Consider the following 13,220-nt stretch of genomic DNA (forward strand, 5'->3'; position numbering starts at 1 on the left):
GCGGGAGTGGGCAGTCCATGGCCAAGGGGAGAAACCTACACGGATACACAACAGGCTCTGGTCACGTCTGCCCTTGACGGTGATGGAGGGAATTACCCCATCCCCATGTCCCCAAATACACAAAGCTCCCCTAAGCAGAGTAGGCGTAAGAAGACCAGGGTTTGGGGCTTCCCTGGTGGCGCAGTGGTTGAGAATCTGCCTGCCAATGCAGGGGACACGGGTTCGAGCCCTGGTCTGGGAAGATCCCTACATGCCGCGGAGCAACTGGGCCCGTGAGCCACGATTACTGAGCCTGCGCGTCTGGAGCCTGTGCTCCGCAACAAGAGAGGCCGCGATAGTGAGAGGCCCGAGCACCGCGATGAAGAGTGGCCCCCGCTTGCCACAACTGGAGAAAGCCCTCGCGCAGAAACGGGGACCCGACACAGCCAAAAATAAATAAATAAACAAATTAAAAAAAAAAAAAAAAAAAAAGAAGACCAGGGTTTGAATCTTAGCTCTATGCCTTTGGTAGATGACTTAATCTCTCTGAGCCTCACTTGCTTTGTCCTCAAAATGGAGCTAACACCACCCACTTTGCGATGTCATGAGGATTAAATGACATGCGTGTGAAGGTGCCTCCCTAGCGCCACAACTTTGCGGGCTAGCTGCCCCCTCCCCTCTCCCGCTCTCCCCAAGTCCCTCCAGTCTTACTGCAGACAAGGGGCTCCCCCCACCTCTGTGCTCCACGAGCATCTCACCTGCACACCCCTCTAGCTCTCCCACCACCCTGCCTTCTGCTATTTCATTATATGCCTGTCTCCCCATTGGACTCAAAATTCCCTGGGGGCTGTAGCCAGCTCTGCCAGTGCCCCACCTGTATCCCTCAGGCCGACTCCCCACTGCCAGCACCTGCTGCCCTTCTCCTGAGGTCTTTCTCTTCAGCTGCAGAGGCCACTCTGTCCTTGCAGAGAGCAGGACAGAAGTGCCAGGGAACGAACACCCCGACCCGAGCGGCCCTCAGCCAGTTACTGGCAAGAGTGCTCTGTAGATACCCTGATCCTTGGGTGGCCTGACTGTGAGGCATGGATTCCACAGCACTTCCCAGAGCCTCCCACTGGGAGGAGGCTCCAGATGCCCCCCATTTAGGGACCTGATGGTCCCCTCTGTTTTGGATACCTTCCCTTTCTCTTGTCAATGCCCTACCGTCCTTCTGGCGCTTTCTGCACCTCCTGGATGAGTCCGTGCTTAGGGTCTGCTTCTGGGGGAACCCGAGCTAAGATAAGGGCATCCTCTACGTGTTTTTCATCACCACATCACCCTTAGCACCAGGCACACAGTGGGTGCCTGATGAGCCTTTTCTGAATCTTACAGAAAGGAACCATAAGCACAGGCACTTGAAGCCCATGTCCTACCGCGGGCTGGCCGAGGGGGGTGCCTGAGGATCCCAGGGCAGGACGGCTGCTTCTTCCACGCCTCTGGACGGTGCATCCTCTCCTCTGCACCTGCCCCACCCGACACCCTGCTCAAACCTTGGCAGGTGCAGAGGACCCACGGTCTGGCCAGCATCCTTCCTCAACGAGAGAACAGCTTGGTGTTGTGTTTTAAGACCCTTTCCTGAGTAATGGTTGAGAGGTTCTGCTCTTGTAGTAAGAATAGTGGTTATTCCTGGTACGTTTGATTTGGGGGTTGGGGGGAGTGTCACATCGCTCTGTTTATCCCACAGTCTGTACGCAGTTACTGAAACTGTCACCGTGTCCTATATGCCACAGGCCATTATGTGTATTCCAAACCATTATATAAATGGACTTGATCTGGTACTTCTGAATGTCATTAAACTCCTCCCATACCAGTAACAACACAGTCACCATGGAAACGAATACACTGGAGAAGGGAAGGCATAGGGAAGAAAGCAGATGGATTGGGGGGGAGACGCACCCGCCGATTACTATTTCCAGAGCACGGGGCTCGGCGGTGTGACACGGCCACTCCGAGGAGATGGGGCAAGTTCCTTCAGGTTTTTATTGACTCTCCTTTGATAAAAGGTCTGGGTAATTCATCTCAGCCTGAACCTGCTCACGCCGGCACACAGCTCTAAAACTTGATGGCACTGCAGGCCATTAAGCACCCTCGTTTATTCACTGTCCCTCCCTGGGGAGGGGGGTGGAGGGAGGGTCTCAGCATTCGGTGACGAAGCCTCTGGGGCTGGCTGAGGATGGGGAAGGGGAGGCGGAGAGAGCAAAGGATGCCTACTCAGGGCATAGCTGGCGTGCGGTGAGACCTCGGGATTTTGGCCCGTGGCTGCTACCTGTCACTCGGTCCCATTGTCCCCAGTGCAGCCGGAATGACAAAACTGTAGACTCTTGGGGTTGAAGGGGTGTTTTCTATTTGAAACTCCTTTATAAGAGCCTAGCCGAGGAGCTGCCCATGGCCTTGGTAGGCAGTGAGTTTCCTGTCTTTGGAGGGATTCAAGCATAGGCTGCAATGACCTCTTATTTTTTTTAAAGTTTTTACTAAAGTATAGTTATTTACAATGTTGTGCTAGTTTCACGTGTACAGCAAAGTGAGTCAGTTATACATATACATATATGAGCTCTTTTTTTAGATTCTATTCCCATATAGGCCATTACAGAGTATTAAGTAGAATTCCCTGTGCTATACAGTAGGCCCTCGTTGTTTATCTATTTTATATATAGTGGTGTGTGTCTGTTAATCCCGATCTCCCACTTTATCCCTCCCCCCCTTTCCCCTTTGGAAACCATAGTTTGTTTTCTATGTCTGTGGGTCTGTTTCTGTTTTGTAAATAAGTTCGTTTGTATCATTTTTTTAGATTCCACCTATAAGTGATATCATATGGTATTTGTCTTTCTTTGCCTGACTTACTTCACTCAGTGTGACAATCTCTAGGTTCATCCATGTTGCTGCAAGTGGCGTTATCTTTTTTTAATGGCTGAGTAATATTCCATTGTATATATGTGCCACATCTTCTTTATCCATTCACCTGTCGATGGACACTTAGGTTGCTTCCATGTCCTGGCTATTGTAAATAGAGCTGCTATGAACATTGGGGTGCATGTATTACAATAGCCTCTTATAATAAAATTTGTTCCCAGGGCTCAGGTATCACTTTCTCCAGGAGGCTTTCCTGGGCCCTGCTCACTTGGCCTACAGTTTGACTGGATTCCCCTTCTCTGTTCCCATAGCTCCTTACACACCTGGTTACAGCCATTATGACACTGTGCTGTAATTGCTGTGATATCCTTGGGGCAGGGACTGTGTCTTTACATGCCAAGGGCCCGGCACGGTGCTGGGCATGGAGTTAGCACTTGATACGTGGTTGGTGAATGAATGAGCACGCAGCACCACAGTATTCAAAAGTATTTACGTGCATTGGTACTTGGCAGGGATATTGAGCCATCAGAAGAGGGTGTAGACTAGATGACCTTGGGTCCCTTCTGGCCTTGAGAATCTCTGATGATATGGTTCTCAACCTGCTCTGACGATACCTAAACTTCTGTGTCTCCCAAGCCACAGTGCTTAACCATTAAGCATACTAACCACAAGGCTAAAGAGAAAAACCAAAACCAAAACAACCGCAAAACCAACTTGACGTGAAATAGGTCTAAGCTCTCCAAGTGGAGGATGGAGTTCCTGAGGACGGAGGCTGTATCCAGCCTCTGAAGCTCCTGTACCCGGCACGGTACTGGGCTCACAGGGGTAAGTTTCATGTCAAAACATACCCCTGTATCCAAAACACCTACTTCCCTTCCTTTTCTCCAGAGGTCCTTGCTTCTTGTCTCTTTCAAAACACGACCCACCCCTCCCCAGAAGTGGTCCAAGAAAATGAGAGTTCTTTACCTCTAAAGTAAACATAAGCTCTAGGCAGCAAAGCTTGAATGCCTACAATAAAAATGGAAGACCTGGTTTTTCCAAAAAAAACAAAAAACACCCTATGGCCCCAAACACACTTTTAGCAGGCAGACCTCCCTGATAGACCTGCTCAACCGGTCATGCCCACATTTCAAGGACTCAGCACAGTGAGGTGGGGAGGGGAGTGGACGTGGGCTCAGGAGCCTGGGTTCAAGCCTTCGCTGTACCACTCGCCAGCTGTGCTGTTCTGGGCAAGCCCGTCACTGTCCTGAGTCTCGGCATCCTCTTTTCCAGGTGATTTCTAATGTTTCTGTGATTCTCAAGTTGCCCAGTCCCAGCATCTTGGCAGCCACTGACCAGGGGCAGAAAAGTTCACTGTCCTTGCTCTTCTTTCATTGTCTACTTTGTGCAAACATGATGCCATGAAACATTATCCTGGGAGATAACGGAGACCAAGCAGAACTTACAGACTGGGAAGGGAAACAGGTCTGAGCTAAATAATTGCAAAATCAGCTTCTATGTACAGACTGAGCTAAGCCCTTGGATGGAAAGAAATATGAGAGCATGTAACACAGAAACTTGATTGAGACTGGGGAGGGGTGGGTCTGAGGAGGCTTCACTGGAGAAGTGATACTTCAGCTGAGATCTGAAAGTTGAGCAGGAGTCACTATGTGAAGGTTTGGGGATGGGGTGTGGCCAGTGTGGCCAGTATCCTAAGAGGAGGGACCAGCGTAGACAAAGGTTGTATGGCAGGTGGGAGCATGCCCTGTTGGAGAAGCCAAAAGCACGCTGATGTGACTGGAGTACAGAGTATTAGGGGGCAACATGAGGCCACAGGGGTTGGTAGGAACTAGGTCACAGAGAGCCTTATAAAACATGCCGAGGATTTGGGTATTTTCCCTACCGGTAATAGAGAGCTATTGAAATATTTTCAAGAGGAAAGTGGCATTTTCAGATTTGCATTTTGAAATACTGCTGTGGCTAAAGGATGGAAGAAGAACTGGGAGGAAAGGGGCTGAGCTTGATTGACACAAGGAACCAGTTAGGAGAGCACAGCTTTAGTCCTGGTCAGGGGGTTGGCGATGGGTAAGGGCGCTGGCCGTCAGATGGGCAGAGGTGGACGGATTCGAGCGATATTCGGGAGGTAACATTTCTAGGTCCTGGGGAGGATTGGATAGGGGTGTGAGGGAAACTGAAGTCTGAAAAGGAGCTTGGCAGGGTCTGTGGTCTAGATGGCCCCCAGCTCGCCTTAGAGCAGCAGGTCTCCTGGTAGGACTGGTGTTTGGAGAAACAGGTCTGGGGAAAAGCTCCGAAATCCACCGTCAGATGGAGGCAGGAGAATGGAAATGGTGGGTTCCTTGTTCTAAGGCGCCGAGCTAATTAAATAACAATCATAAAGCGCCCTGGAAATCTGAGTCTTGCCATAAATAATAAACAGGGACGTTATACAAATAACAAGCTTTGCAGCCCCAGTGGAAGAAAACACATCAGTAAGAAAAATGAAATAAGAAGAAATGCACCCAAAAGCTCCAACTAACAAAATGACAGTATTAGCCAGTATCCGGGGCGCCCTGGCAGGCGGTGAAGGGACTGTCTCAGGAAAATGATGGTGGGCCCTCAGCATGAGCCAGACTCTGGGGGACGACAGGCAGAGGGCGAGGAACTCGAGCGTCAGCCGACCCACCCTCCCCTGGGTCAGGTCCCCGGGCCAAGTCCAGACCACCAGCCTCCTGCCCACGCCACCAAAAAAAAAAAGTGCAGCTTGTCCTGCAGGCCAGCTCGACGGCCTCCCAGCCGCCCACGGTACAGCTGACATGGGCCCGAATTCCTTCTCTAAGGACAGACAGAAACAGACACACATCTGCCTCTGAGGCTGCTGAATTTCCTAGTGCTGGTTCCTTTGGTGACCAAAGCATTTAAAATTATGGGGTGGGGGGTGAGAATAGGGTGTGGCAGGGTGTTGAGAGCCGGGGTAGAGTTTTGAATCATCACATTTCAAAGACTTAACGGAGATCATATCCAACATTACCCCGTTTTGCCCACAAGGAGGTTATCTGTCATCCAGGGGTTTAGGGATTTGCCCCAGGCCACACACATGCCATTGGGGCACGTCTCCTCCTTATCACTCTGTGAGGGGACAGACCGGGGGCAGTGGACGTGTTAGACTCATTCTTAAGGATTAGGGAACAGGGGTGCAGGAAGAGAGGACGGGTGCCCCTGCCATCCCAGAGAACTCCCGAGCTGCTCAAGATGCCTGGATTCTCATCCTCCAGGGCTCTGTCTCCCTCACAGGCTGAGAGGCAAGGACGTTGGCACGCAGAGCCTGGCCTAGGATGATGGTGCCCCCAGGGGCTGTGCTGCAGCCTGAGCCTGTGTGGACCAGTGGCCCTGGAGCAGGCCTTCTCCTTCCTCGGCCCCTCCCGCCCCTCCCGCCCCTCCCGCAGTGGCCCACCCCCAGTGAACAGAAGCTGCCTTTGCTAATCACTTGCATTTGTTTCTTTCTGGGAAGATGAAAGTGACAGTGCTGGGAGGCATATCTGCTTTCCCTTCACTGAGCCGGGAGAAGCAGCCGGTCCCTGTGATTCTGAAGTTCTGGGGACTCTGCCGCCCACCAGATGCGCAGCCGGAGGAGGGAGGACGAGAGCCTCATAGGCAGGCCCACCTCGGCCTTGAAGGGACGCCCGGGCAGGGAGGCCAGGGCTTCGCGGCTTCCCCTCTCCTCCTTTAAGCATCCTCTTCCTCATTTCCCCCTCATTTCCCCCTTCAAGAGTCCTAGGGCCCGGTAGCCTTTTCTGGTTCCATAGAAAGAAAGGGTCTTCCCTGGCCTGTGTCTCCCTCCCCACGTCTTTCCTGATTTTCTCCCACATCAGGTGGAGAGTCTCCTGTCTTCTGCCCCCGTTTTCTCCTGCCCCTCCCACTTTCTCTGTATTTTCAAGTCAAAGCCTTAGGGGCTTCCCCTCGGATCACGGCCTCAGCCTCCTCTTTCCGAATTCAACGAGGGCTGGACTGGATGTCAGGAGAGCTGGGCTGTAGTCCTGGCTCTTCCAGCAACTTCCTACTGACCCTGGGCGAGTCCCTCCATGCTCCTAGATCTCCCTGGGTGGGTGGGTTGTGTGCTGCAGTCACTAGAGTTGCCCACGGTTCTAACACAGAGGAGTACTGGGCTTTCTGAGAGGCAAGCAGAGCCCCTCATCTGACACCACGTGAGAGCTTCCTATTCTGCCCTTGGATAGAATCCGCCCTGGGTAAGCGATGTGCATTGAGCAGGTGAGTGGTTCTGGGCTCTTCAGGAGAAATGGATAATCAGGTAATCGGGGAAGGATGGAAAGAGGAAAGGGAATGGGGTGTGTGTGTGTGTGATGTTAGAGCAGTTCCCCTTGCATATCTGATGGGCAATACCTGCCTAGTGATGCCCCAGATGACAAGGTGGCCCAGCAGTAGGAGGGGTGAAGAAGGAGGGCAGGTGGGTACAGGACAGACAACACCACTGGTGGCCTCGCCTCCTAGCCCTCCTCTCGGCTGACCTGCCCGGGTCCTAGCCTCCCAGGAGGGACTGTAGCACTGGCCTCAGAGGAGAGGCTGAGAGGTAAGGCTTATGGAACTGCTGGGGATGTGGAGACTCATGCTCTACGTCAGGACGTTCTGCCTCCTGGGCTCCTTCTCCGGACCCACCTTACCCTTGTGGGTGGCTTTGGGTGCTCCTCCATTGTCACTCCTGGCACTAATTAATTACTTAAATCGAAATTGATTACTCCCTATGTGCGAGACACTGGGCTAAGGCCCAGGGACTGGCAAGGAAATGAGGGAGCAGAATCCTTGCCTTCCTGAAGCGAACTCTTAGGTGGGACAGTCTAATGAATAATCACCAGTTAGCGTAAGTGCCACAAAGTAAATAGGCTGGTTGTCACCACGGAGCACAATGGTGGGGGGAAGAGGGGTATCTGGTTTAGGTGAGGTGGTCTGGCAGGACCTCCTGTGGAGGTGACAGGAACACTGAGATGTGCCTGTGTGTTTTTATTGGGAGTGTGAGGGCAGGGGCTGTGTCTTATGTACTTTCAAAGCTCCAGTGCTTAGAACAGTGGCTGGCACTTACTGTGAAAAATTGGTATTATTTTCATGGTGGGTATTCTTTGAATGTTTGATGAATAAATAAATGATCTCCTTCCAGCAGTTCCTGCTTAAAGCACCATGTACTTAATCACATGAAGACAATTATGTCAAACAAATCTAATAGTCCCATGCCTAGTCTGTCTTTATTTGCACCTTTCTTGTCAGCCCGTCATTGATTTTTGTCCATATCTCCATTTGATGCCTCAGATGTGTTGAGTCCAAACAGGAAAGAACACACACACACATTTTACCAACCACCTCCATTCCTGCAAATGCTGCAGATTCTACCCGAGAAGCTATTACAGGCTCCTAAATAGAACAAACCTCTCATTAACTATCACATGCCTCCCTAAATGATCTTTGAATAGTGTTTTCTTTGTATTGCTTTTTGTAGTTTAACGGCACCGGTTGCGTTTACTCTAGCTTATGATAAACCCCAGATCTATAAAGTTCCTGTTCATTCATTATTTTTCTCTTGCTTCTTCTCAAGCTGTTATTTTTTGGGGGAGTGTAGAGAGGAGGGGAGAGTGGAAGGAAAAGAAAATAAAAAGATACCAAATTAACAAGGAAGCAAATGAAATAGGGGACGACTTCTCCCTGGGTGACAGACACCCCGTTAGATACTGTTAAACAGAATGAACATGCTTTAATACAGCACTAGTTAGTCTTTTATTTTTATTCTAAATTGCAGATATAATGCTCACCACCTTATCTTTGATGGAAGAGGCAGCTAATTGTTCCAATATCTCACTAATTCCAACACCCGGGAGAAAAAATTATAATTTTTAAAACTATTTTACCAATTGTTCAATTTATAGCGAGCAGTGTAGTGCAGCGTGGACAGAGGTGTCTGTTTCTTGATCTATGTCATAGCTGCTATTCCAGTTCAATTATTAATGTGTGGAAGTTATAAGCATTTTGAGTATTGGAACAAGATAATTATAAACCATAAAACAGCTCCCCATGCTTGCTGATGCTTTTTTCTTATGTGCAAACATGCTGGAGTTGGGGCATGTGAGCTTTAGAAAGAGAAAAAAATGTATAATATGGCACTTGGGGTGGTAAGATTGGCTGGAGTGGGAGCAGAGAAACATTCTTTTCCTTTCCAGGCCCCTCCCACCTCCCCTCCTCATGCCTCCCACCCCTCCAGAGCCAAAGCTTACCCACCCCCGGCAACTCTCCTTCTGCCCCAGTGACTCACCCACCTCCTATCCTGTCTCCTCTTTGTTAGCCGAGATTTGTAACTCCTCACACATGGTGGTTTCACTTGCTTACCACCCCCTTGTCTCCTTGTTTACCCAGAAGCAGCAGCAGCTACTGTATGTGCTGTTGTGTGTAAGCCTGAATGTGTGCAGGGGCATTTGGGAGGGGCGAGAACCACAGGCAGAGAGGAAGGCAGGGCTGGGGGGTTAGCCGCTCTGTTACCTCCTGGCTATTGCTGATGGCTCTGTTGCCTCCTCCTGCTTGATTCTCAGTTTGTCTTCACTGGCGGAGGGTATAGGTTGGGGTAAAGCATTCCTAACCAGGTCGACCACAATCAGTTGAAACGAATAACCCGTTTGTGTGGATTGTGTGTGTTTGAAGAGGGGACTTAGAGAGAAGACGCATTGTTCTGGCATCTTCCCTTTTTAACAAGAAAAAAACAGTTTAAAATGCTGCCTTAGCTTAGTTGTTGCACAAAGTAAGGCTAACTGTCCTCAGAAGTAATCTGGTGCTGGTCTTGTTTCCAAGTCCTCCTCGAGTCCTCCCTGACTTTCTTCCTTCCTTCTTTACTTGAACAAAATTTAAGGAGATATTAAGGCTGCATTTATTTTTCTTACCATTTTCCTAACCTCTGGTTCAGAGTATCACCATCGTACCTTTCTGCTATGGCAAATGTATTTAAACTCCTTGCTATGGATTGAATTGTGTTCCCCTGCTGCCCCCCTCCCCCTGCTCCTATGTTGAAACCCTAACCCCTAATTGTGACTGTATTTGGAGAGAGGGCCTTTACAAAAGTGTTAAGGTTAAGGAAGGTCATAAGGGTAGGGCCCTGATCTGATAGGATTAGCGTCTTTGTAAGAAGAGACACCAGAGCACTCTCTCTCTCTCTGCCATGTGATGACTCAGTGAGAAGGTTGCTGCCTGCAAACCAGAAAGAGAGCCCTCACCAGAACCTGACCATGCTGGCACCCTGATCTTGGACTTCCAGTCTCCAGAACTGTGAGAAAATAAATTCCTGAGTTTAAGCCACTCAGTCTATGGTATTTTGTTATGGCAGCCCAAGTCACTTGTGAAAATTTGGGGGGAGTCAAATCGTGTTCATCAGCCTTGTGATATGACTTTTTTTTAGGCCCCAAGATCTTGAGTCAGTATCCTTCTACTGAGGTCAGACACTCAGAGCTTGAGCTTTCAAATCCAGTCCAACTCCTGACTTTTTGGCTCCCCTGTTCCCTGTGAACCTCAGTTCAGCTTCTCTAATGAGCATTGCCAGCAAGAGAATGTGTCTATTCAGCACCATGGACAGAGACATGCTGTCAGTTTCCACAAATCAGATGTTACTTGCCTTGGCTCTCAAGAAGGCGGTGTTGGGAAGTGAGGGGTAGGCTGAGAAAGAGAGAAGTCAGGAAGGGGTGCTGACTGGCAGGGTGCAGAAGATGCAGCCCTCAACCCTGGCTGTGCTCAGCCACGGAGCTCCGACAGAGAGGAAGCAGCTTCTGGAGGCTGTTGCCTTCTTACACAGACAGGCAGTGAAACAGGGGAGGTGATACTCTTCATGTTTAATTGCGCTGGCTTAACCACTGTCAAACTGTCAGCATGATGTGTGCTGGCAACAAACCTACAGCTGGTGAGGCATTAGGTCTGCGGGGGAGCACATGGGGTTGTGAGTGTCATGGTCTGTGGGCTGGGAGGAGAGGCAGCTGAGGAGCATAGGAAGAGGGCACTGGAGCTATGCTATGGTCTAACTTTAGGGCTAGAGATGGTACAGGTGAGCTGCCTTTTCCATGCCTGGAATGGGAATGAGGCTGCAGGGACCCTGGGCCTTGGGTGGGAGGGGCCCGGCTCACGGCAAGCTGGGCTGGTGAGAAGCCAGGGTTTCATTTGTCTGACTTTATTGAATAAATGGCATCCCCAGCCATTGTTTACCTACTTTTGAATCCTGACAAACAGTCTGTGGCATCTGATGGAGAGGGTTATTAACTGCACGGAGACAGATGGCTGGGGATGAGGGGATTGGCTCTTTATTACAGCAGGCCCATAAGTGACAGCACTCCTCTCACATCCTAGCCTCCACATCAACGTCAATACCTTCCTCCAGCCTTCTGTGGCCCAGTCAAACCTCAGAGGAAAGACCCAGTGCTAGAGGAAGGCAGAATGGCTTATGAGTAAGTGGGAGACGTAGGGCCAATGGAGTTGGAAAAGAGGGCAGTTTTTCAAGGGGAAGTTCTTTGAGAATAAAAGCTCTGCCTTATTCTTCTATAGTATCCTCCCAAATGCCCTGTGAGGTGCCGTTAATTCAATAAGCATCCAAGAAATGTGAATGATGCAGGAAAAGGGCAGAGAGGTCTGGATGAGACAAGATAATAGAAGCAGATTTAATTGCACTGGGTGGGTAGGTGAGGAACAAAAGGAAGCAAAGAGAGAGGAAGAGAAGGAGGGGACACAAAGGGAGGTGGGAAGATAGCATATGAAGAATGCTCGTGAATCAGCATACAGTGTTTCAGGCATTAGCTACCCTTCCCCATGTTACTATCTGAACAGCTGCATGGAAACCAAACTGATCTGTCCACTGTCCTTTCTGAAACGGCCCAGGTTCTTTTTCCTGGTACCATAGTTGTAGGGCACAACTTCTTCCCTCCCCATCTCCCCTGCGAGGGCAGGTTCTCACTGACCTTCATTCATTCTCCGAAACTTGTCCTTGGCCATGTAGCCCAGCACCAGACAGCATCCTCTCTTCTGAAGGCCCAGCTCTGGAAGAAAAGCAGAGGTCGGTGAGGTGGGAATGGGTCAGGCGTCAGTGAAGGTCCTTTTGCAAGGGATGTAAAGCTTGTTGCTCTTATAAACAGGGCTTCTTAATTATCTAACAAACATTTAGGAAGCACTCACTATGGTCCAGACATAATTTAAGGCCAATAATTTCATCATGTGATCCTCACAACAACCCTATGAGGTATATGCCATTGTTATCCCCACTTACAGACATATTAAGCAGGCAGCCTTAGATGAAAGAGCTGGTAGGTGGCAGAGCCAGGAGTTTGAACACAGGCAGCCTGACTCCAGAGTCCATGTTCGTAACCATTACTCTATAGGTTAACGAGGCCCAGGCATAGGGACGACGCTCAGATCACATTGGGATTGTTGTCAAGCCAGAGAAGAGGCAGAGTCCAGCCAGCGGTGTGCAGCATGGAACAGTACAACTGGACACAGTGGCCAAAGGAGTGATGGGGTAAATGTGGAAGAAGACACAGGGGTCAAGGTGTAGGTAGAAGGAGTCTATCTTTTGGGAGAGAGTGAACTTCTGGGGCTGGGGGTCCCTGTTCATCCTTATATTCAGGTGCAATTCAGCAGTGCCATCAGGCACTAATGAGATGTAAACACAGTGTGGAACACAGGGGTGGGGATGGCTAAGAGACATAAGACATAGACTCTGATCCCACAAGACTTTGACCCAGCGGAACAACAAGTTAGAACAACAATTCCAGGTAGCAAAAGCAAGAGACCATTTTCTCCCGCACGATATTTTGCAAATCAGTGCTCACTGTGTGTGAGCGTTGGACTGGAGTACCTCAGCCAACCGGGCAAGATTTCCTCTCTGGTATTTATCCTTTGCTCCTCACCTGGCTTCAGCACTTGTGGGCTCTGAAGCAATTCCACACCAAGTTTCTCTTTTGACCCTCACAACAACTGCATGAGGTAGGCAGATCGGTTATTACTATTCACATTACGCAGATGAGAAAATTGAAGTTCAAAGATGTTAAATGACTTCCCATGATTATTGTAGACTCCCCGCCCCTCCTCCCTCTTTGCTTTGGAGTCAGACAAATGGTGGCAGCTGCCATAAACTGGGTAAATGGATAAGGGGTATGATTTCTGGAGGTGGGGATGTACCTGCAGCTCCTTCCAGGCTTTGCTAGCTCTCTGGACGCCCACATACTCTCTCCATCGGCTTCTTAGAGAAGGAGGGTCCCCCTGAGGGGTGTGTCACAGCAGCTTCTCCCACCGCACTGGGTGTTTCTCTGAGCCCTAGACAGTCTGCATCTAGGCTGTCAGCGCATAGAGAGGCT

General features: G+C 50.0%; 1 protein-coding gene across 2 annotated transcripts in view; it reads right to left on the reverse strand.

Moving 5' to 3' along the window:
* Positions 1-13,220, reverse strand: part of KIRREL3 (kirre like nephrin family adhesion molecule 3) — a 555,134-nt gene that overhangs the window by 112,898 nt on the left and 429,016 nt on the right. For both annotated transcript variants that reach the window (XM_007183376.2, XM_007183375.2), the window contains exon 2: positions 11,829-11,906. In XM_007183376.2, the coding sequence (XP_007183438.2) occupies positions 11,829-11,906 (78 nt within the window). The remainder of the gene's footprint in view (positions 1-11,828; positions 11,907-13,220) is intronic.

The sequence above is a fragment of the Balaenoptera acutorostrata genome, chromosome 9, assembly GCF_949987535.1.
Source record: "Balaenoptera acutorostrata chromosome 9, mBalAcu1.1, whole genome shotgun sequence".
Taxonomy (NCBI): Eukaryota; Metazoa; Chordata; class Mammalia; order Artiodactyla; family Balaenopteridae; genus Balaenoptera; species Balaenoptera acutorostrata.